At 36.0% G+C, this 22,605-nt stretch overlaps 2 protein-coding genes across 3 annotated transcripts in view; both read right to left on the reverse strand.

The window, feature by feature from the left end:
* LOC107657930 (guanylate kinase-like) overlaps nucleotides 1-1,370 on the reverse strand; it is a 5,663-nt gene extending 4,293 nt beyond the window's left edge. For both annotated transcript variants that reach the window (XM_016446269.1, XM_016446268.1), the window contains exon 1: nucleotides 1,285-1,370. The gene's annotated coding sequence lies outside the window, so the exon portion shown is untranslated. The remainder of the gene's footprint in view (nucleotides 1-1,284) is intronic.
* Nucleotides 1,371-4,399: 3,029 nt separating this feature from the next.
* The window catches only part of LOC107657852 (E3 ubiquitin-protein ligase RNF220-like), a 36,525-nt gene continuing 18,319 nt past the window's right edge, over nucleotides 4,400-22,605 (reverse strand). Inside the window, exons 3-14 of the mRNA XM_016446124.1 lie at nucleotides 17,006-17,132; nucleotides 13,569-13,614; nucleotides 13,388-13,480; nucleotides 10,528-10,570; nucleotides 9,808-9,912; nucleotides 8,812-8,855; nucleotides 8,161-8,272; nucleotides 7,067-7,157; nucleotides 6,841-6,942; nucleotides 5,280-5,388; nucleotides 4,838-4,912; nucleotides 4,400-4,704 (exon numbers count right to left, since the gene is read on the reverse strand). Coding sequence (XP_016301610.1) covers nucleotides 4,633-4,704; nucleotides 4,838-4,912; nucleotides 5,280-5,388; nucleotides 6,841-6,942; nucleotides 7,067-7,157; nucleotides 8,161-8,272; nucleotides 8,812-8,855; nucleotides 9,808-9,912; nucleotides 10,528-10,570; nucleotides 13,388-13,480; nucleotides 13,569-13,614; nucleotides 17,006-17,132 — 1,019 coding nt within the window. The 3' untranslated portion in view covers nucleotides 4,400-4,632. The remainder of the gene's footprint in view (nucleotides 4,705-4,837; nucleotides 4,913-5,279; nucleotides 5,389-6,840; nucleotides 6,943-7,066; nucleotides 7,158-8,160; nucleotides 8,273-8,811; nucleotides 8,856-9,807; nucleotides 9,913-10,527; nucleotides 10,571-13,387; nucleotides 13,481-13,568; nucleotides 13,615-17,005; nucleotides 17,133-22,605) is intronic.

Raw genomic sequence — 22,605 nt, forward strand, 5'->3', positions numbered from 1 at the left:
AAATTAAGGTTGTGTAATTAAATGCAGCTAAAAATGCATAGCATCTTTTACAAGGCAGGTGAAATGCTTCCCATATCTTTTGACATCAAAAGGCATGTGCTCAATCAGACTCTACAGTATTTTGGCAGACATCCATCTGTCGCTACAATAGCAGCCAACTAGACAGATGCAAACACGGGAGAGAGAGTGCTATAAGCTAGAGAAGCTAACATGGGCAGACACTGAGCCTATTGCACGCCTGCGTCCCTCCAAGAGAGAAGCTCAGGAACTAATCCACTGATCCGGGTGATTAGTGATTCTGTTTTGAGCTCTGTGGACTGGGTCTTGTAATAGAGAACAGGGCACACGAAGTAAAACAAAACAATACAACCCTATTTCCTGGCTAAGAAGCATTTATTATTCATTTATTTTGCATAGTTTATAACACAGAATGGAACCATGGAAGTCGTCAAAGTAACTTTAAAATGTTTGAATGTGTTTTTTGTTCCAGCTGGCTCAAAACAGATTTAAAAAAAAAGTTGTTTGTGAGGTGTTATAAATGAACTTTGGAGAGTCTGTCTTTTATAATAATGCAATTTAGCAAAGCATTTACATTATTTGCATGGTGGCAAAGGATTTACATGTTCATGTAAAGTGTCATGAAAATGTCTTAATGAAGTCAGGTTAGGCCATTGAAGAGGATTACCCAGCATGTAAGCCTAATGACAAAGGCCCACTGACCTAAAGCCTGTCTTAATGTTTTATACAGTGTCTGTCTGGAATCATGTCCGGTCCATTTTTTAGGGACTCTGCTGGAGACTAGACAAACCAACTGGACACTCAGTCTGATCTGGGAAAACTCTAGAATAAATATACAGTTGCCTACTAGCAGTTTGTTAATTTTGACTGTTCTTTGTTTATTCCATCAAATATCCCTAATGACATATTTTGGCTACTGCATGTTCAAGTGTTTCTGTCTTATGATGATGATAAAAAATATAAAAAAATATAAATAAATTAATAATAAAAAATAAAAATAAGAATATTTAAAGTGTGCTTTTATTTTCAAGACAACATGAAATTTAAAAACTAAAATTCATATTTGAATGTACTTAAAAGCACAAACGAATATGCATCTACAAATTAAATGAATAAAAATCCAATGTGTGTCCAGTATCCTTTCAGACTGATCACTGTGTAATAAAACCATTTGTTATTAAAACCATTTACATTACAATAAACCATACATTTTGCCCTCTAAATTTTGAACACCAGAAAAAAAGCAAAGACAGCTCAGCCTCTTACCTTGTCTGTGCAGGTTAGATGGTGAAGTATGTAAGTGTGTGTTTCTAACTCACAGACTTACTGCCACAGCTTACTGCCAGTGACAATTACCACCACCTCCGTTTACTCTCAGCCAATCAAACAGCAGGTCTAGTGTATTTGTTATGACAGAGATAAGAGGCTACTAATCATACTAAACTTTGAAAAGCCGTAATCATTTGTTTTTCCTGAGAAATAATGGTGAAAATGTTCAATAGCTGTTTGTAGATAAGTCCATATTAACATCCAGCCTGAGAAATGTTATATAAAACTAAACATATAGGCTACAGTATATAAAAATAACTACACTGTATATAACTATATAACTAAAAATTGTGACAACTAGTCCCAGTCTTTCCTGTAATGCATTGTAAATAATCCAAATAAGGCAAAATTCAAATTATATGTTTTTGTAAATTATAAATATAGTATTATGGAAATATAAAACGAGATTATATTCAAACTACACCATGAATCATATTTTATGCATATTTTCAAGCAATGTGGAATTTTAAAACTAAAATTCACTGTCAAATTTGAGTTCTGATCTTTAAAAAAAAAAAAAGATACAATGTGCTAAATCATAATTACTGAAATTATATTATTGTTATTAAATTATCATGCAATATCATACAATGCATAGTCAACTAAATGTTATTTAAAGGTGTAGGCCTGAGTTTATTGCTCACTCTGAGAAATGAACTGAAATTTCACATGGCTGAATCAAAAAACTAATTTTGTCAAATAAAGTTGAACATTAGTTCATAAGTCTCCACAGAGTCTTCAAAAAATCACAATCAAATAAAGCTGCATATTTCTACATAAATCTCCTCACAACTGGCTGCATATAACATTAGTAGAGTCATGACATTTCTGCTCCCTTGCAAAGCATCCAAAAATAATTTAATTAGTTAGGGTTGCTGGGGCTGGAAGTGTAAATATAATTTTTGGTCACATTTGGGAGTTTGAAGGTAAAATACACTGTGAGAGTAGTGCAGCAGTTCACTTCCTTTTGCATTAGACACAAGGCTACGCTAATCCAGCGCTAACCTAAATCCACACAGACAGTGTCCATATACTGCTGCTAATTAGAGTTATGTCAGGACATCAGCCTTAGAAATCCTTTTACAGGTGCATCTCAATAAATTAGAATGTCATGGAAAAGTTCATATATTTCAGTAATTCAACTCAAATTGTGAAACGTGTGTATTAAATAAATTCAATGCACACAGACTGAAGTAGTTTAAGTCTTTGGTTCTTTTAATTGTGATGATTTTGGCTCACATTTAACAAAAACCCACCAATTCACTATCTCAACAAATTAGAATACTTCATAAGACCAATAAAAAAACATTTTTTAGTGAATTGTTGGCCTTCTGGAAAGTATGTTCATTTACTGTACATGTACTCAATACTTGGTAGGGGCTCCTTTTGCTTTAATTACTGCCTCAATTCGGCGTGGCATGGAGGTGATCAGTTTGTGGCACTGCTGAGGTGGTATGGAAGCCCAGGTTTCTTTGACAGTGGCCTTCAGCTCATCTGCATTTTTTGGACTTTTGCACGACATTCTAATTTATTGAGATGCACCTGTATCAGGTCATTCATTAAAGGCATCTTTAAGAATGGCTAAAACGAACTGGCCAGGTGGCGTTAAGATACTTCAGATGCAATAAATAGACCGAAAGGAAAGAGGAAATGCTGGTTATTTTTTGTACCTGCTACCATCTCAGCTCAAACAATAGAAGTGCAGGCAATGCCAGCGCCATGGGTTTGATTCCCAGGGAATACAGTACATTAATTGATGAAATTTATACATTTAATGCAATGTAAGTACTGTAGCTTTGAATAAAATGTCTGTAAAATGCATAAACGTACCTCTAAATAGCTCCACATTTATGTCCAAATGCTGGTGCCTTGGTGCTGACTTATGTATATAGCCTGCTGAAAACCATTTTAAGGCCGACAATGACATCTGTTAGACAACAACTTTAGTTTATTTTTTGTCAAAGAAAAACAGATGAGTCTGTACAAAATACATCATCATAAAACAAAGCTGGTTTTATGTTTCATTCTATTTCAGTTCTATCAAAAGTGCTTCACAATCTTTCAGTTACCTGTAGTAACTTTACTAGAGTGTCTAGACAGTAACAAAACTATTGCTAAAATACCACAAAGGAAATTGAGCTCATTTTCTGTTAGTTCTGAGCTTAGCTCCTTGAGTCATAATGTCGTAACCTATAGTGACTCAGTGTCAGCAGACCTTTATTCTGCTTGGCAGTCAGTGGAGAGGAGTGAAGGCTAAGCAGAGACGAGCCTCATCGTCCATATCCTGCATTAAGAATTAATTCCACCTGCTGAGGGAGGGAAGCACGTGCTCCTCGATGCAGCTCTGCTGTACAGTACATATCAAAACAATAACCTGCCAATCACCTGTTAGTGGTTAAATATTAATTCATTACAAGAATGCAGACAATTCCATCTACACAGCATCTAACGTTGAAGTAGAAGAGCAAAAAATGTTAAAAATATACAGGGGACTATTTCATCTCAGAATATCTGTTGCTGAACCTTGTAGTAAAAACTATTTTTGTTTATGCATGTGAACTGTTTGATAAAATTAGCACTTTTTGAATCTACAAACCTTGTGAGAATGGCTTTGTATTTTTGCATCATATGCAGTCTCTTGTCTTTGAGTTTTTTAACGCATGCTTAGGATAAGGGCATCATGAGACAAAAAAATGCATAATATAAACAATTACACTATCACCTGTGTAACAGCTTAAATGATAATTTATCTTAAACCATATTTAAAGGATCCCATTCACTATTAAATTACAGTTACATAAGCATGGAAAATAAATGTACAAGATTATTTACTTTTCTGCACATTCTACACAAAACACTGTTTATGAATGATTTCAAAGTTAACCGCTTACCAATTTCAGATATTAACACTGCTAGATCCAAATTAGAAAAGACCTCTTCAGTGTAAACATTCACAAAACTATTTGACCGTTTGGTTTAGAACGTTCTCTATGAGAATAACTTAACAATATTTTATAAAACAAGGTTTTATACATAGAAACAACATTTGGTGATCGGTTTTACTGTCCTTACAATATTGTTACGGCAGATTTATGCTTTAAAACTTTACCATTTCATTAAGAAATTAACACAGTGGTCTTCATGTACAGTAACTGGGTTGCATTCCGACAGGAACTTTTGGGCAATGACTCTGTTGGGCAAGATGTCTTCTAAGTTTTGCATCAGCCCAGAAAGATCTATTTGTGTAGAGTGCAAACAGGCAGATGACAGGACAGCTGTAATCTTTCACAAATACACTCGTCTCAGGTCCCCAGGTGAGGTGATAGTGTTGCACTGTGGACACAGTTTCTTTGCTCCCTGCGAGAATGATAATTTGACAATCAATAACAACTGATAGTAACAAAGGGTTCACGTGTTGAAATCACACGGCTGTGCTTTAAATCTTTTTTAATTTTTTTTTTAAGTACAGTATGATTCATGTTCATCTCACCAGGGTGCGAAGCCAGCATTCCTCACAGTGGACATGCCAGCACTGGATGGAGGTCAGAGGTACTGTGTAAGAGTCCTGAAAAAGTATATGTACACAATAAAATGATGTGCATAAGAAAAATTTATTTTTCTGTTTTCATCATTGATAAATAAGACGTTTCTTGAGCAGCAAATCAGCATGTTGCAATGATTTCTTTAGAAGCATGCGATTTCAAAACATTAAAATAGAAAAATGACAAAATTGTTTGTATTGGAATAATATTTTACAATATTACTGTTTTTACTCTATTTTTGATTAAATAAATGCAGCCTTGGTGAGCATGATAGACTTCTTTCTAACACATTAAACAAGTCTATTACTGACCACAAACATTTGAATAGTAATTAATATGTATTCATTTCATTTTAGTCCATTTTGAATACATATGCAAGGTCAAGCTTACCATGCAGATGAGACACTTGAATCTGTCCCCTCGTGTGAGCTGCTTCTCCAGATCTCGGATGCGTATTTTCAGGGCCTCCAGCGTACTGAGGGTGGGGTCATCCGGTAACCTAAACGAAACAAAGAACAAATCCATCAGAGATTGATTAGAAAGTCACAGCATGCTGAGGGCTTTGTCGCTGAAGGCCACATGTTATGAATTCTAAATTACACATGAACGGTAATCAGAAGACAGATTGCATCATTAAATGAGGTGCATTCAGAAGCAAATTCAACATTGTAACACATGATAGTGAGCATCCCTATTGTATTGCCATATTGAACAGTAAAAATTAAGCACTGAATATGTGTTATTCACATATAAATGAATATGCACTGACTGCATATGTCTATGTTCAAGTAAATGGATACGAAGTGGTTAGATAATCAAAGAAAAGACACAAAAGGTCCTATGGAAATTTTAAGTAACTTAATAAACCTAATAAAAGTACAATTACAAAAACTTTTAGTGTGGGCAAAAACAGCTTAAGATTGCCCCTTGTGTCGGCCTTTCCCACAGCAGGTAAGGGACAGACATGTCACTGCAGTGTGCAAACATTGTCTCAGTGTTAATTGCTTTATTAGCGCGTCCACACAGGGCTGGGCAGCAAGCGCGTACTGTCATTTGTCAGGAATGGTCATCCTTCCCGCCTCACTAACCCTTCCTCACTCAAGTGTTTCCACTTCACCACAATTAAATAACACTCGCTCAGAGCCCCTAATTCCCCGGTAGGAACATCCTGGCCAACGCATCCCCATTTAATCAGCTCTCAGGAATTGAACTATGACAGCAGGGGGTTTAAGTGATCCATCAAAACTGCCTCATGTAATAGCCGCCAAATATAAGCATAATGAATCCTGGTTTTCTCTTGTAGCTGTCTGCTGGAAATATGAAATAACTGCCCTCGTCCTCAGGCTAAATACCTACTGGAGAGTGGTGACGGATCAGGTAGAAAAATATGCTGCAAAACAGAAATCTTGTGTTAAATGTAAAATTATATTAATATATTTTTATATTTTATATTGTGTGCATGAGCATATATATATATATACACATACACACACACACACACACACACACACACATATATATATTGTATATATATTTTTAAATATGAAAATCATGAGGCACCATGGGATATAGGCCTATACAGTATAATATAATATAATAATATAATATATAATTTGTGTGTGTGTGTGTGTGACAGAGAAAGAGAAAAGTCTGATGATGCAACTTCTCTAATCTGTGGGTGGACATGCAAATACGTACAAATCACTCGCACATAATACATTCAGAATAATTACATTTAGAAAAAGTATTTCATAGTTTCCCTGCAATATGACACTCCTCGACTGATAAATGGATCAATCAAGCTGATTAATGATTCACTCCAAAACATAAGTCAAACACGCTTCAGTGAACTTGCCAAAATGTAGCCCCGCTGAGAAAGAACTGATTTGTGTACTCTTATTGAACGGGTCAGCCATATATAATTCCTCATGTGTCCCTTCCATGTGCAAACTTGACCTCAGTTGCACGATTAGTAATGCTTGAAAATCTGTCCCAGAGCACACGGAAAGAAGTTAAAATTTCCGAACAGGGAATCACATCCACCTCTGTGTATCTGAGATCATTTGCTAAGGAAACATTTCTTATTATCAAAAATGCTTTCACAAAAAAAAAAAAAGATCACTGCATGTTCTTGCTGTGCCATAAACCGTGCTGACTGACAGCAAAAATAAGGATACTGTGCTTTTCCATATTCCAAAGTATCATCACCGTCCACATCCAGATCTGCATCACTGTCCTGATGTTCTTTCAGTGTGCTGCTCACCAAACCTTAGGACATTTGATATGAGAATTTATTAAATGACAAAAAACACAAAGCCTTACCGAGCAAGACAGCCAAAGGAATAGAGTATGAAATTCAAAAATAGGTCGAGATACAAATGCGCCCTACTGATGAACTGCAAAGTGCTAATAAAATTAAAAGTGTTTTTAAGGACACAAGGGTCTATATGACCTTTGAGTCCTTTGTGATCGGCTCTGTCTCTGTTTTTGACAGTTTTTACAGTAATCTCCTTCTCAAGAGGTTAACACCACTCCAATTACCTCACGTGTCTGTTGTGAACTAATCACACACACAAGCTCTGTTGCAAAACTAAGTGAGCTGCCTTGCTGCTTACATAGTCGGTCACTGAACCTCATAGGTAACCGATTTTGGAACGCTGTGCATTGGCATTAACTCTACAAATAGACTTGACATTTGTATTCAATTTCAACAAACTATTACTCTATTTAGCATGATGCCTACTAGTTTACATAAAAATATACACACTGTAAAAAAAATGTTTCCATAGATTACTGGAGTACATTTTTTACAAGAAAACACTATTTCTACTTCAAAATTTTAATTCATTGCTTTACTTGCCATTACTTCTGAGAGAAAATTGTTTTAAAGTAAAAACTACACAGTGGCTTTTTTTTCAGTGTAGCACATGGAGATTGGATAAAATAATCGGTTTTTATTTGCACTGTTTTTCTATTGATACATTTCAGTACTGCATTATTATTTTCACTGAGCTTGTCACAATGCATAATTGGACTAAGTACTCCTCTGTAGACAGTTTTTTTTTTTTCCAGTTTTGGGATGTTAGCAACTGATTTCATCAAGTTAAGTGGCTTTTTTATTGTAGAGTTTTTTTTTTAAAGATATTTGCCTTTCTAATCTGATACATTACTCCAATCTGACTCCTTATAAACATGGACTGATTTATATGGATGTATTTGAGTATTTGGCTTGTATTTTAATTACTGTGAAGTGTTTGTTTGTGTTTCGTACCTCTGAAGCCTCTGAGAACAGAAACCATCTGTATTCTTCTCTGTTTGGCCCATTCAAACTCCCTCCCGGCTGACAGCACAGAGCCATCTTCAACAACACACACGCCGTCTCTCTGTAGAAAACACACACATATCAGAATCTCTGGTGAAAATGTCTCCACCAGCCTCGAGACAACGCTTTCATCTGCTGCCTGCCCTGAATGCCCTCTTGGCATTAGGTCACAGCTGAAAGAAACAGAAAATAAAAAGAAACAGACATTTCACAGGCAGGTTTATAGTTTGTCTGATCCTTCTGGCCACATTTACCTGTCTTATACATCATACGACTGACTTAGCAGAACAGGACAGCTGACGCCTGTCTCATGCTGCCTGTCAAGTACAGACATCACAAACAGTCACACAAGCCCAACTGCACAGAACTGCTCAAAATCTGTCAGTGAAAGCAGATCTAGAGAAAATACAGACTACAGGGGAAGGAAGGTTCATTGTTTTGAATGAACAAATGCCAGAGGCGGACAGTAACTAAGTACATTTACTTGAGTATTGTACTTAAGTACACTTTTTGAGTATCTGTACTTTACTTAATGGAGTTGAGTACTTTGTCCGCCTCTGACAAATGCACACTGAGAAATAAGTTGCATTTTCATCATACCTGGTCTTCCTCTGCTTTCCGTCTTTTAAGTTTCCCAATGCGTGCTGTAAAATAAAACAAACAATGAAAAAAAAACCTCAACAAAACAGCAGATTTTTTACTGATGCTTGACACTTTTCATATTATGTTATCTAAAAATATGAAGCATAAATACATTTTTTGATTTGATTTTTCTCCAGTAGCAGTTTTATGATGGAAATATATACGATCTCAAGCTGACATAAACTGATAAGACAGAAAGGCCTCTATGGCCTACAAAAGATAAATAAATGGGAAGGGAATTGGACTGATCTGTTTATCTGATTATAAAATAAAGACAAATAAAAGATTTCCAGAATTCTCTGCATCTTCTTCTCTCAAACACACACACACACACACACACAGAAGTAGTAAAATTCAGCATTGTGGAACGGTATCCACCACTCCATTAAAATCTCTGTGTTTTGCTGAGCTGCTAATGATGTTAAGGGACATTAATCTTTAGGAGCCTCAGCTCATAATATAGTGAAAGAAGACAGTATAAACAGAGCTGAGGCTGTTACAATCACAATGAAGTTGAGCATAACAGAGAGGGGATCATTAATTAGAGAGAGAACCTGATCAATTAGCTGTGACCAATCGTCCAGTGCACCTTTTTTAGATGTTAATGAAATAACATAAAAATTAACAGTCCTGATAAATGATCAAAAATTCAACATGATAGAGTATCAATATTTCACAGTACAGAGCTTCAATACTCTGTGTATAACTGTGTCAAGGGCGTAATATTACATTAAATACTATATAAATTTTCATCATCTCATTCTACATCTGTAGAAGATGATTCTAAAGTCATTTTCTCCTTTAAGATTAATTTAAATCAGTGCTGGTTGGCATTCTAGATAAAGCTTCTTTATATACCTATAATTTTACTAAACACAAAACTTGATGTAAATAAAATTATATAGAGTTGGTAGTGAATCCGCTGTCATGTGCCGTGTGTGGAGAACAGCTTACCAGACAGTGGGCAAGAAGATACATGTGGGAATCCACAGTCAGGCCAAACATGAACAGATTTCACTTTCTGTTTGGCGTAGCACCTGCACCAGCAGAGCTCCTTAACTGTTAACATATAAAAAGGTTAAAGGTCAATAATCCGCTCTGCTCGTGAGGGTGCTAGGTCAAAGGTCAGGGGTGGTGCTTTAATTGTGAATGTTTAACTGTGTTAGAAGTGTGATTCAAAGTGTACCAGTGCTGTCTGAGGACAATTTGTAATAATTACTGTATGTCATTTTGGTAACACTTTATTTTAGGGTCTCTTAACTAGTTGCTTATTAGCATGCATATTACTAGAATATTAGCCATTTATTAGTACTAATTAAGCACATATTAATGCTTTATTCTACATGACCTTATTCTACATCCCTAATCCTACCCAATTCCTAAACTTAACAACTACCTTACTACCTATTAATAAGCAGCAAATTAGGAATTTATTGAGGGAAAAGTCGTAGTTAATAGTGAATAAGTGTTTCCTATTCTAAAGTGTTACCGTCATTTTCAAAGAATGTCTTGTTATGGAACTTGTATAAAAAAACTTGTATTAGTATTCATAGAGATACATGAATTTGGTCAGATCCAATGCATGTTTATGACTCTAGAATGACTGAAATGCAAAATAAAAAAGAGAAATACAGTGAGAAGATTTTGAGATACTGAAAGTCATTGACACCTTACCATTGAGTCTTGTTTGCCTGTTTGCTCGTACTCGCAAAAATGTCTAATGAAAAAAGAAAAACAAAAGGGAAGGTTCAAAATCCATAATCTCATACAAAAACATTACACCTAACATTTTATTTTAAAGAATAAGCCTTTAAGCCATCATAAAACATTTGTTCTCAGAATATCCAGTTTCACAAATATGTCATATTGTGGAAGTAAAATGGGTTATAAACAGCAATTCAGGTATAAATCAAATTTTTTATGTTTAGGATTGACCATACCCTGCAAACCTAAAATATAATGACCAATTTATACTATGAAAAATGGCAGCAAAAAAAGTAAGTGTGATATTATGAGGACAGCATTGTTTGTAAAATAATAAGCACAGTGCTCATTCAATAAATGCACAGCTAAACAGATGAGTTTTGAGTCTGGATTTAAATGTGACTAATGTTTTAGCACATCTGATCTCTTCTGGAAGCTGGTTCCAGCTGCAGGCGGCAAAATAGCTAAAAGCGGACTCCCCATGTTTTGTGTGAACCCTTGGAATTTCTAACTGACTCGATCCTAATGATCTGAGTGGTCTGTTAGGTTTATATTTGGTGAGCATATCTGCAATGTATTTAGGTCATTAAGTGATTTATAAAAGAGTAAAAGTACTTTAAAATCAATCCTAAATGTAACTGGAAGCCAGTGTAAGGACCATATGATGCGATTTCAAGTTTTCCTTTCTCTTTTGACTGTTACAAACTGTTCGTGAATAGATAAGATCCCTAAAGTTGCATAGACCAAAGTCTCAAACCCAAAGAGATATTATTTATAAAAGTTAAGACTCATCCACGCCCTCCTAAAACGCCTTGTTTAAACACGCCCCCACATGTCTACGTCACTTTGTGGGAAGATTTGAATAACACCGATTTGTTTACGCAAAGAAAGAAGGATTTGAATAACACCCAAATGTTTACGCAAAGAAAGAAGGCGTAACTTTGTTTCTCGCTGTAGTATTGTTGTTGCCGCCGCCGCCATGTCGTGGAGACGCTGTGTGTTTCGTTGTGAAAGCGAAACTACTTTGTTTGGCCTTCCAAAAGAGGACACAACTAGAAATCAGCGGTTAAGTTGTATTTACAACACTGTTCCAGAACAGTTAAAACCAAATATTCAGATGTGTGCAGCGCATTTTACGGAGGACTGTTTCCTGAACCTGGGAGAGTAGACTACAATGCTGGCTGTTCTGACTCACAGCCTGTAAGTACGTTTTCATATTTAAAGAATTTGCCACTGACTATTCAAACGCGAGTTTTGAGCAGTGTAGAGTAGCGCTTGTTGTTTGTTGTTTCTCCGATCACAAATGCAGACATGGTTTTATGTTTACGTGGCGCGATGTCACGCAACGCGTAAAACGACTGTATAAGTCATTATAATCCGTAATTATGTCCCCACTGGATGCTAAAAATGCCTAATTTATAATGGGTTTTATTGTATTTGTCTCATCGCACCGGGACACGGCATCACAGTATGGTAGGGGCATAACATTTCCGTCACACGCTTGAGGCATTCGGCCAATCACAACGCACTGGATCGCTGGCCAATCAGAGCACACCTCGCTTTTCAGAACGATGAGCTTTGTAAAAATCGACGTGTTTTTTTAAACTTAAACCGCATAAACACATTTCATTATTATCTGACTTAGTGGGAGCATATACAGGCTAAACAAGATCGGTGCAAGAATTGAGCCTAAGTATGACCTGAACCATTTGAGTACCATCCCAGAAAGCTCGACCCAGCTTTCCAGTCTCTCTAGAAGTACGTTATGATCAACAGTGTCAAACGCAGCACTAAGATCTAGTAGTACCAACACTGATATTTTGCTAGAATCAGAATTAAAGCGAATATAATTTATTATCTTAATGAGCGCTGTCTCTGTGCTGTGATGCGGTCGGAAACCAGATTGAAAATTGTCCAGGTATCCATTTGAGTTTAAGTAGTTGTTCAGCTGATTAAAAACTACCTTTTCAATAATCTTGCCTATAAAAGGAAGATTTGATATTGGTCTATAGTTGCTCAATATGGTGTTATCAAGATTGCTCTTTTTCAGAAGGGGCTTAACAACTGCAGTTTTCAGGGAGTTTGGAAAAGTCCCAGAAAGAAGCGAGGCGTTCACCACTTCTAAGAGATCTGCTTCTAAACCGTTAAGCACACTTTTGAAAAAAGATGTGGGAAGTGTGTCAAGATAGCAGGTTGACGATTTAAGGTGCTGTACTATTTCTTCCAAAATTTTGCTATCAGTTGCTTCAAAAATAGACATAGTGACTTATTTTTGAAATTGCGGTCCAATCTGTCTGACCTCTGCATAACTTGAGGATGTGCTAATCGCCTTTCTGATATTATTGATCTTCTCAGAAAAGAAGGAAGCAAACTTATTGCATTTGCTGTTGGAGAGCATTTCACTGGGAATCTGACTTGGGGGGTTTGTCAGTCTCTAAACAGTAGCAAAAAGAGTGCGAGTGTTTTTGTTTAAGTTACTGTTTATAAGGTTTGAGAAGGTCTGTCTATCTGTGGCTAGTTCCAACATTGAAAGCATGAAGGCTATCTTTATAGATGCTATAGTGAATTTCAAGTTTCTTAAGAAGAATGAAAATATAATGTAACATTTTTAGAACATTAATATTATTTTAAATTCAATTAAAGTCCAGTAGATGGCAGCACTACACTGAGGTCTGTCTCAAACTTTTGATTGACATGTAGTCCAGGAATGGGAAAAGTCCACACTTTAATTAGTTTGATTCTACCTTTAACTGATTAAAGTTCAATATGCTCTTCAAAAGAAGTGCAAGCTAATGAAGTTAGATGTATATAACGTGCATTTCGTGCTCACCTGGTACCTGTCGGAGTGCACAGCCTCATCAGCGGGACGTGGAGAGGAGGCAGAGGAGGAACCCTCTCTCTTTATGTGCATAGAGAACAGAGACTGAGAGAGGTAGAGCTGTTATTATTGCCTGTAGACATAAATAAATTGTACAAAACAAGTGTTGTGAAGTACATTGGAGAGTCCGTACCTTAGGCGGCCCAGCAGCGAGACACTCCTTTTGAGCAGGACCCTGACTGTAAACAGGAGAGAGTGTTATTAACACATATTTCATCACCACAATCCCATTACCAACAAAACTCAGTCTTGTTTTAAACACAAAGCTTGAATCAGAATATGCAAACATGCTCGGAAACGAGGGATCAGGTTGCATATTGTTCTCAAACGACATTTCCTTCACAGTCAAATAAAAATCATGTATAAAACCTGTCTCCACTAAGGTCCTGTACAGCAGGAAGGCTCTAACACACCCTGGGGCCGAGTTCAATTTGACACAATTACTGTCCACAGCTCTGTCACTAAGCAGATTATGGCTATAATTTCTTTATTGGAGAAATCTTTCATGTGTTCAGAGTGGCTAATGTGCCGCCCTGCCTCGTCTGATGCTGATAGCAAACGTTGAGGAAACGCGTTATTAGCTTGCTATGATTTTCGCAGGGACTGCCTTGAGCTTGACTGGCTGTGAAATGTCAGGAACAATGTAACAGCTTGTAATTTGTGATGTTGCAATGATGGAGGAGACAGGGAGAAGGGTGGAAGCATGGTGCACATGCCCGGAGGCTGTAGATAAATATGCCATCAAGACCTGGAAGCATTTAATGTGCCTTTGGAAAGGACAGGCTACAGGGAGGAGGTGTCAAGGAGTTTGTGTGCATCTATATGTGTGTGTACATATTCATTGGCTCAATCTGCTTTAATTCTGCCCTTCCTCCATCTCTCCTGCTCTTGTCTCCAGTTTTAATCGCTTTACTATGGGCAGCGATGCATTTTCATGAGCCTGGATGAGATTTGAGTAAGAGTGACAGAAGAGCATGCTGACTGTCAGCGGCACTTTACTGTCTATGTGCTCCGGCCGACACAAAGAGACTGAGGCAGTTAAAAAAAAACAAATCAACCCTTGACTGATCAGCTGATGATCTCAGATTGAGCTGGATGGATGGAAAAACAAAAGAAGACATGAGCGAAGCAGAGGGAGGTTGATAGATTATTGATTGTCTCAGTCATTATATGGATTGTATCATGTTCATTACAGAGGAACATGACAGGTTTCATTTTTGTCGTCTCCATGAGAATTGGAGGTGAAGAATGAGGTGGAAAAGAGTGTGATAGCAGATAGCATTGGGATTTATTTATTTATTTAAATGTTAAATAAAACTAGTATTAATAAAATAAAAATTATAAATAATAAAATAAATTATTGCATTTATATTACGCTCCAGCATCCCCGCAACCAAGCCGTTTGAAGAATTAATGGTTGGGAGGATTTATTTCTATATGGTAAGCATAAGTAACTAAGCAAGTAAATACATTTTTTTTTAAGTTATTTATTTATATATATATATTTTTTTATTAGGATTTTAGATTATGATGAAAATTTGGACAACATTTGGATATTATATTATTTTTATAGTTATTTTTTCTTAATTTTCTTTTAGATTTTTCAATTTAAATAATTAAATATTAGATATTAATATATTAATGTTAAATTAAAATTATTAATTTCTTTCTAACTGGTTTACAAAAACAAAAAACAAAAAAACAGACAAATAAAGTTATTGTTTGAATTTTCTTAGGCATTGTTTTATTATAACAACAAAATGGATTCAAAAATTGGGTCAGCATTGGGATACTCTCGATTTAAGTATTCGATTTAAATAAAGAAATGCTAAATATATTAATAAAGAATGTTAAATATAAAATAAAATGCATTCATTTATACATGGATATATATGTGCAACGATTAATCGCGTTAATTAAAAATTAATCACATGTTTTTTCTGCGATTAATCGCATTGATATGCACAAAATTCAATAATGAATTAAAAAGTAGTGTATTGTGCACTTTTTCATTTAAAAGTACTGCTATATATGAACAAAAGTGCAATAACATTTGGTTTGCAAACACTTTAACCCTTGTGTTGTGTTCAGAACCCTATCACACTTACGAGGTTACAGAGCAAAAAGGGTACTCCCTCAAAAAATTGCTTATAAATCACTCATTATGCTATATTATCACCAAATATTGGATTCAATCTTTTTGTCAACTTCTTTTCTTTCATTTAGCACTGGTTTTGTATTTATATTTGCTTCTGATTAATCGTAGGCCTCATTTATCTGAGAGAAGGCACCTCATTTTTTGAGTGAAAAAAGCATTATTTATGAATAATTTTCACAATATTAAATAAAAACTGATGAAAATTTGTGTGTTAGCATTGTGAACATTGTGAAAATTATCCATAAATAATGCTTTTTTCACTCAAAAAATGAGGTGCCTACTCTCAGATAAATGAGGCCAACGATTAATCAGAAGCAAATATAAATACAAAACCAGTCTTAAATGAAAGATAAGAAGTTGACAAAAAGATTGAATCCAATCTTTGTTGATAATATAGCATAATGAGTGATTTATAAGCATTTGTTTGAGGCCGGGTCCTTTTTGCTCTGTAACATCACGGGTGTAACAAGGTGAAAAATCTCCCCCAGAAAAGTATGAAAATGATCAAAAATTTTTTTAGAAGTAGTTATACCCTTTGTGAACAAAGTCACAAAATTTCAGTCCAATGCGATAACATTAACTAGTATTTTCGGGGAAAAAAAAATGTTTTCGGAGCAAAAAGGACCCGAACACCACATAAGGTGCTTTTTTACCGCAGTATTCCTTTTACATAGTAGCAGTTAAAATAATTATTGTAAATCTCAACTTAAACATTAATGTGATCAAATTAAATATAAAAACAAAGGTATTTGCCACTGCCAGGGCATAAACGTTTTTATAAAAAATATTTGATAGTTTGTTATAGAAAAATAAGTTATGCTCAGAGTCCAGAGCCTCGATCATAACATTATAACAGGCACCTTCCGAGTAAAGACCTGCACTATGGCGGGACCCAACGCAACAGAGTGCGGCGCGGGACAACACTTGATGGGCGAGTGCGGGTGCGGGCGGGTAGAGACTCGTGTGTGCGGGATGCGGGAGAATAAGGGCGTACTCACACTAGGCAATCTTAACCGAGCCCGAGCGCATTTGACCCCTAAAGCCAGGTTCGTTTTTTACTAGTGTGATCGCTCCGGTTCGTTAAGCTGTCCCTGGTTCGGTTGGAAGAGGTGGGCCAGAGCGCGGTTCAGTTGGGCTCGGGCGCGGTACGCATGTAGTGTGAGCTCTAACCGCACCCGAGCGCTGAACTTTTGATACGTGCAGCATGATTGCACTAACATTTCTGAGTGGCAAAAGTGATAGATCTGTAAAGCAATATATTGTGAGAGAGCCGTGTGTTACCGCGTCCCAAACGACTCAAAATAATAACAAATGATGCACTCCACTGTGCTGATCAAGTGCGCTTATCTGCTGTCTACATATATCAAAAGACTGTTGTCAAGAGTGTGTTGAGGATGAACTGGAGGATGTACCTATTGTGTAGCTGCATTAGACGCTCCATCTCCTGCTCCATGTGTTCTTGCAACTCTCCTGGCCGCAGCACAGCATGACAGATCGGACAGATGGGCGTCTGTGTGTCATACAGGGCCTTCACTTTACCTGGAGAGACAGGTGAGAGAGGGGCACACAAAAGAGACATGCTTTATTATTATAAACCTACAATGAGTATTAAAGAGAATTCGGTTACACTTTACTTGAAGGGGTGTGCATAAGACTGACATGACACCTTCCTAATCATAACATGACACCTACATAATCATGACATGACACATGTCATGAATATGAAGGTTTTTTATGCATGTTTATGACAACTGTCATTAAGTGTCATTCGCTCAGTTATGTAATTTTTAATGCAAAGATGACATTGTTTGAGATGTCTTTGTTATGGGCTATGGTTAGGGGTAAGGGTAGGGGTAGGGTTAGGTTAGGTCAAATAATGTCATATTTGCATTAAAAATGACATAACTGAGCGAATGACACTTAATGACAGTGTTCATAAACATGCATAAAACCTCCTTCATATTCATGACATGTGTCATGTCATGATTATGAAGGTGTCATGTCAGTCTTATGCACACCCCTTCAAGTAAAGTGTTACCGAGAATTCTATACAATGATAAAAATCATCTAGTCCAGGCAGATGTGTCACTTAAAAGAAGCTCATTAACATGACAGCAGAGACATCAACTAGCAATACCTGTCTCGAAGTGAGGCCATCACAGACTACCATGTGGCCAAATGAAAGCAAATAGATGTGAATAAAACATGGATCTGCATATAAACGTCACCTGGAGCCATGCCCTTGAAAGTCGGCCCCCCTGTGAGTCCCCTCTCTTTTAAATTTCATCTACGGTGCAGCTCAAATAAATTCACTGACAAGTACTAACTGCTTGCATCTCTGCCTAAAGGCAACCAGCATCAGTAAACAATGAAATCCCATGGCTGAAATTGAATTTATAACCACATTACCTGCACAGATAACATCGGCAAATAACAAGATGATAAGAGGAATTTGATTTGATTCTGGGACAAGCACGTCTTTTCTCCCTCCTCCTGCTGGAGGGACTTAGAAATTTGAGAGAAATTTCTAAAATGATAATGTTATACCTTAACATGGATACACTGCCTTAATTAATATACATGGAAAAACCTAAACCTAAACCAATGTGTAGCTGCTTAAATCAAGGGGGGGAAAAGTTCCATTAATTCTGTAGTTCTGTTATTTTATGTTGCATCATAAATATTTAGCCTATATTGCAAAAAATTTGATCGTTTTTTCCCCCATATAATTAATTATATTTACACTACCATTTATATTGTGAAATATAATTACAATTTAAAATAGCTTTGATAATTTAAAATACTTAAAATTAAATGTATTCTTGTGATGGCAAAGCTGAATTTTCTTCAGTCACATTTCTTATTATTTTCAATGTTGAAAAGGGTCACACTCCTTAATATATGTGGAAAGCATGATACAAAATTCATAAGAACAGCATTAATTTACAATCTAAATAAAAAATGAATGGGGCATTTATATAGCACTTTATTGTGTATTGCTGTACACCCAAAGCGCTTTACAATCATGTGTGGGGGATGGAGGGGTCTCTTCTAAAAAATTACTTATCCCAAACTTTTGAATGACTGTGTACATTTAAAAAAAAAATGTAAGTGTTAACATACTCCTACCAAAAAGAAAAAAAAGTCATGAAAATTAACAGAAAATTACTTTAAAAGCAAATAATAAACATTTTAATTTAGTATGTCACAAGAAAGCAGGAAGTCATCATCTTTAGATAGTCCCATTGCATTTTTTCTCCAAGTTATAGGATGACTGCACATGCCAACATCCATATGACAACTGCCACTGTCATGATGGGAGACGAATTCTGAGACGGCCATGAACTGACCTTTCCAAAATGCCACATTTCATCCTGGCTTTCTGTCACATTACGACAATATGTCACAAGCCCGAAAAAGACAATACTAGAGGCTTGTATTTCACAGAGCCACATGCAAAGGGGTAAACAGTCATATTACTGGAGGCCAGATGAACGTGGCTCTCTTGGTAATTGATTGACGTGAACTGTATTGGTTGCCATAGCTTTTTCAAAATGTCAGAATTCAAAATTCAGACAGCCAACGAGGTTTGAGATCACATATCAGTTTCTTATGTTCAGTAATCCATGAGGAACATTTTAAATTGGGAAACTACTTTGAATAGAATAGAATAGAATAGAATAGAATAGAATAGATGTGACATTTGAAGTCAAGTATAAAGGGAGGTCCCGTAACGATTTCTGCCATGATTTTGCCTTTCAATAACTCCATAATGGGCGCAACCTTTCAGTAATCCGAGGGCATGCGAGAGGCGGGCGACTGGCAGGGGGCTTGTTCCCTGGCAGATTTTCTGAGGAGAGATGCAGTTATAAAACAGAATTGGCCCACTCCACACCTGCCATGAAGCCCTGTCAAGTAGCCTGAACCCGTCTGGTTCGTGTTTAAGACATCAAATGTTTCATTTTATACAGGGGATTTCATCGTTCCTTCAATATGCTTTCTGAAGTGCAGGAGTATGCGAGCTCCAGTGAGTGTTTTTATTGAGGAAAATAATGGGCCATTGAAAAAGGCTATTTAATAGGCAACATAATAGGCAATGTAGCAACACATCTGCTGTGGAAAGTCATTTCCTTCATTTTCAAAGGTATTTTCTTGATTCAGACCTTCTTTCATTAATCGGCTTAGAAACAGCTTAATCACTCTGGCACTGGACCAGGTACATGTGGAAAAAGGTCCACGTTTGCTGTTATTGAGGGTAATCAATGTCTGAAATTGGAGGCAGAGTGGAAATATTACCACGATAAATCCTAGAGCTCGGCTACAATTGCGAGAAAGAGATGTCGCACACTTGCATGTTCAATATTATAAAGCGATCTATTAGATTAAAGCGAAAATGGCTTCCATTAACATCCTTACTGTCAAGTCAATGAGCTCATTCTGTTCTGTTCCTGCCCCCACATACTTTTACTGGACAATCAGTGTCTCGTTAATGAATATTTACTGAAAATTCAAATAAAAACTCCTTTAAAACAACTCCTGCCAAAAAAATAAAAAATGTAAATGATGGTACACAAATGTCAAAGAAAAACTAACACGACTATGCAACAACAACAGAAAGGCAGCTAGGACACAAGAACTTGGAAATATTTGATTTTGATATAAATGTCTTCTCCAGCTTATTACTAACAATATATATTATTTTCGTAAAACAAACAACAAGGCACACAAAAAGCATGAAACTATAGGATGGGCTTGTAGGTTATGGTCTCAGATACAGAGGAGAGTGATCAGTGTCTTGGAAATCCCTCCATCATAAATGTCCCCATAAAGATGAGGGATAGACATCTATACAGCTGCCCGATAAAGCTGTGGCACTCATCACTCCAGAGAGCTGATTGCTGCCTTTAACTGTGTGCTGTGTCAAAGAGTTCAGCCCTGGAGAAACATTCAAGACCAGGTTCAGCTCTACAGGCAGACAAGTGAGTGACAACAAATACAAATGATTAACTGAGCTTAGACTCACGTGAATATCTTATAAAATATCTTATGAAATTAAAGTCTTCTCTATTCTTGCATATTGGGAGGCACATCCAAGTAATTTTTTGTTGTTGTTTTTTTTGTAAAAGAAAAAATATAGGGTGGGTTCTAAGTTATTGACTGGATGAATGAGAGTTTGTGCAAAGCAATTAACTGGACAAGTCAGGCATAGTTTGTAGTCTCACCCGAAGATTGAGTTATGCCATTTTGAGGTTAAATTCAAACAATCAATCAATAAATAAATAAATACATAAACACTTCAAATAAATAAATTAAACATGTGCATGGATCAGTATTATTTTAGTATCAAGATACTATTATAGTTTTCACTAATGTTTGAATTAGTTTCTATTTTATATTTCCTGTTTTCATGATGTTATACTGTATTTCATGTTTTTGCAATTTTAGTCTTTTGTCATTTTTATTATTTTTTTATGTCTACATGGTTTTTATACATTTTTATTTCAGTTGTAGTTAAACTTAAAAAAAGAAAAAAAATGTTGCCTTGGCAATTACATAAAATTAATACGGTTTTTATTTTATTTTATTTTATTTTAAGTAATGAAAATATTTTTTTTATCGTTTTAGTCTTAGTGAAATATAATAACCGTGGCACAGATTAATCATAAAAAAAAAAAAAAGAAAAGAAATAGGATGAATTTCCATTTCATGCACACAAAAAACACCAAAATTATAGATGCATGATCATTGCAATACATTTCCTGACCCTGTGTATCGCAGCCAATATGTTATGTAATCCTAAAATAACTCAACACAACTAGACTTGATCGTGTGACCACCATACATGCATTATCCTTTTGAGCAGTCTTTTAACAAACCTCTGTAACCACAGCTCTCCAGCTCATCTACAGAAAATCAATACAATGTGTCCAGATCGTCAAGAAAAGCAGATATTTAGGCATGCAATCCTTTAAGATACTCAAGAGAGCTGACTATGGACAACCAGTGCTGTGCTAAATCTCAAAATATGTGCATTAAGGCAGTTTTTTTTTTAAGGACATTGTTAAAAAAAAACTATCTCCTTTTTATTTTATTTGAAAAAGAGTGTTTACTTGTAAATAAACACAATATATCTTTATACCTGCTAATATCCACAGCATACAGCAATATGCTGCAGATTTGGGCTGGTTGTTAGCAAACAACTGGGTTACAGTGTGTCTCTTCAAACGGTTATTCTGATAGTAATTGATATTGAGGGTGGGAATTGTTCTCTAGATCTTCTCAACAGGCTTAATTAATGAGCATTCAGGGAATCTTAAATAACAGAGACAGCCAGATCAATAGTAGTGATGAGCAAGAGAGCACTATGTGAAAGAGAGTGTTCAAAAGAAAGCGAGAAAAACACAACAAGAAAATAACATTGGGGGAAAATGAAAAAATATTGTGTAAGGTTAAACCTTTGGAGGAACAATTACACAATACACATAGCAACAATATGATGCAGTCAGCATGATATTCTAATGACACTCATTAACCCTCATAGACCATCATTCCCCTCTCAGATAAACTCCCATTATTTGATGGGTGGGTGCTGCTTTTTTATGGTCTCCCCAAGAACTCATCAGCAGGAGTTACAGGCTGTGATGTGAAGGCAGACACTTAAAATAAACCAAGTCTGAGAAACTGGCCAAGATGAAGTCGCACAACTGCAAACCAGAGGACAGGAGAGACAGTCCTGTCTAAAGTCCACACAGACAGAGTTAAGGCATTAGGTATTTTGAACTAACAATTCATTAATGTATCATGATTATGAACAAAAATGAATTAACAATAAACAATCGCATACTTATAAATTAACATTTACCTAGATCAATAAAATGCTTTTAAAAGGAAATGCTTTTATAACATGCTTTTATAAGCAAAAAAATACTGTCTCAATATTTCAAAATTTCATGTTTAATTCAATGTTATGCTGTTCCTTTGTAATTATGTGTGAAATTTTACTAGCAATTTC

Source organism: Sinocyclocheilus anshuiensis, unplaced genomic scaffold (assembly GCF_001515605.1).
Source record: "Sinocyclocheilus anshuiensis isolate Anshui unplaced genomic scaffold, SAMN03320099.WGS_v1.1 scaffold107, whole genome shotgun sequence".
Taxonomy (NCBI): domain Eukaryota; kingdom Metazoa; phylum Chordata; class Actinopteri; order Cypriniformes; family Cyprinidae; genus Sinocyclocheilus; species Sinocyclocheilus anshuiensis.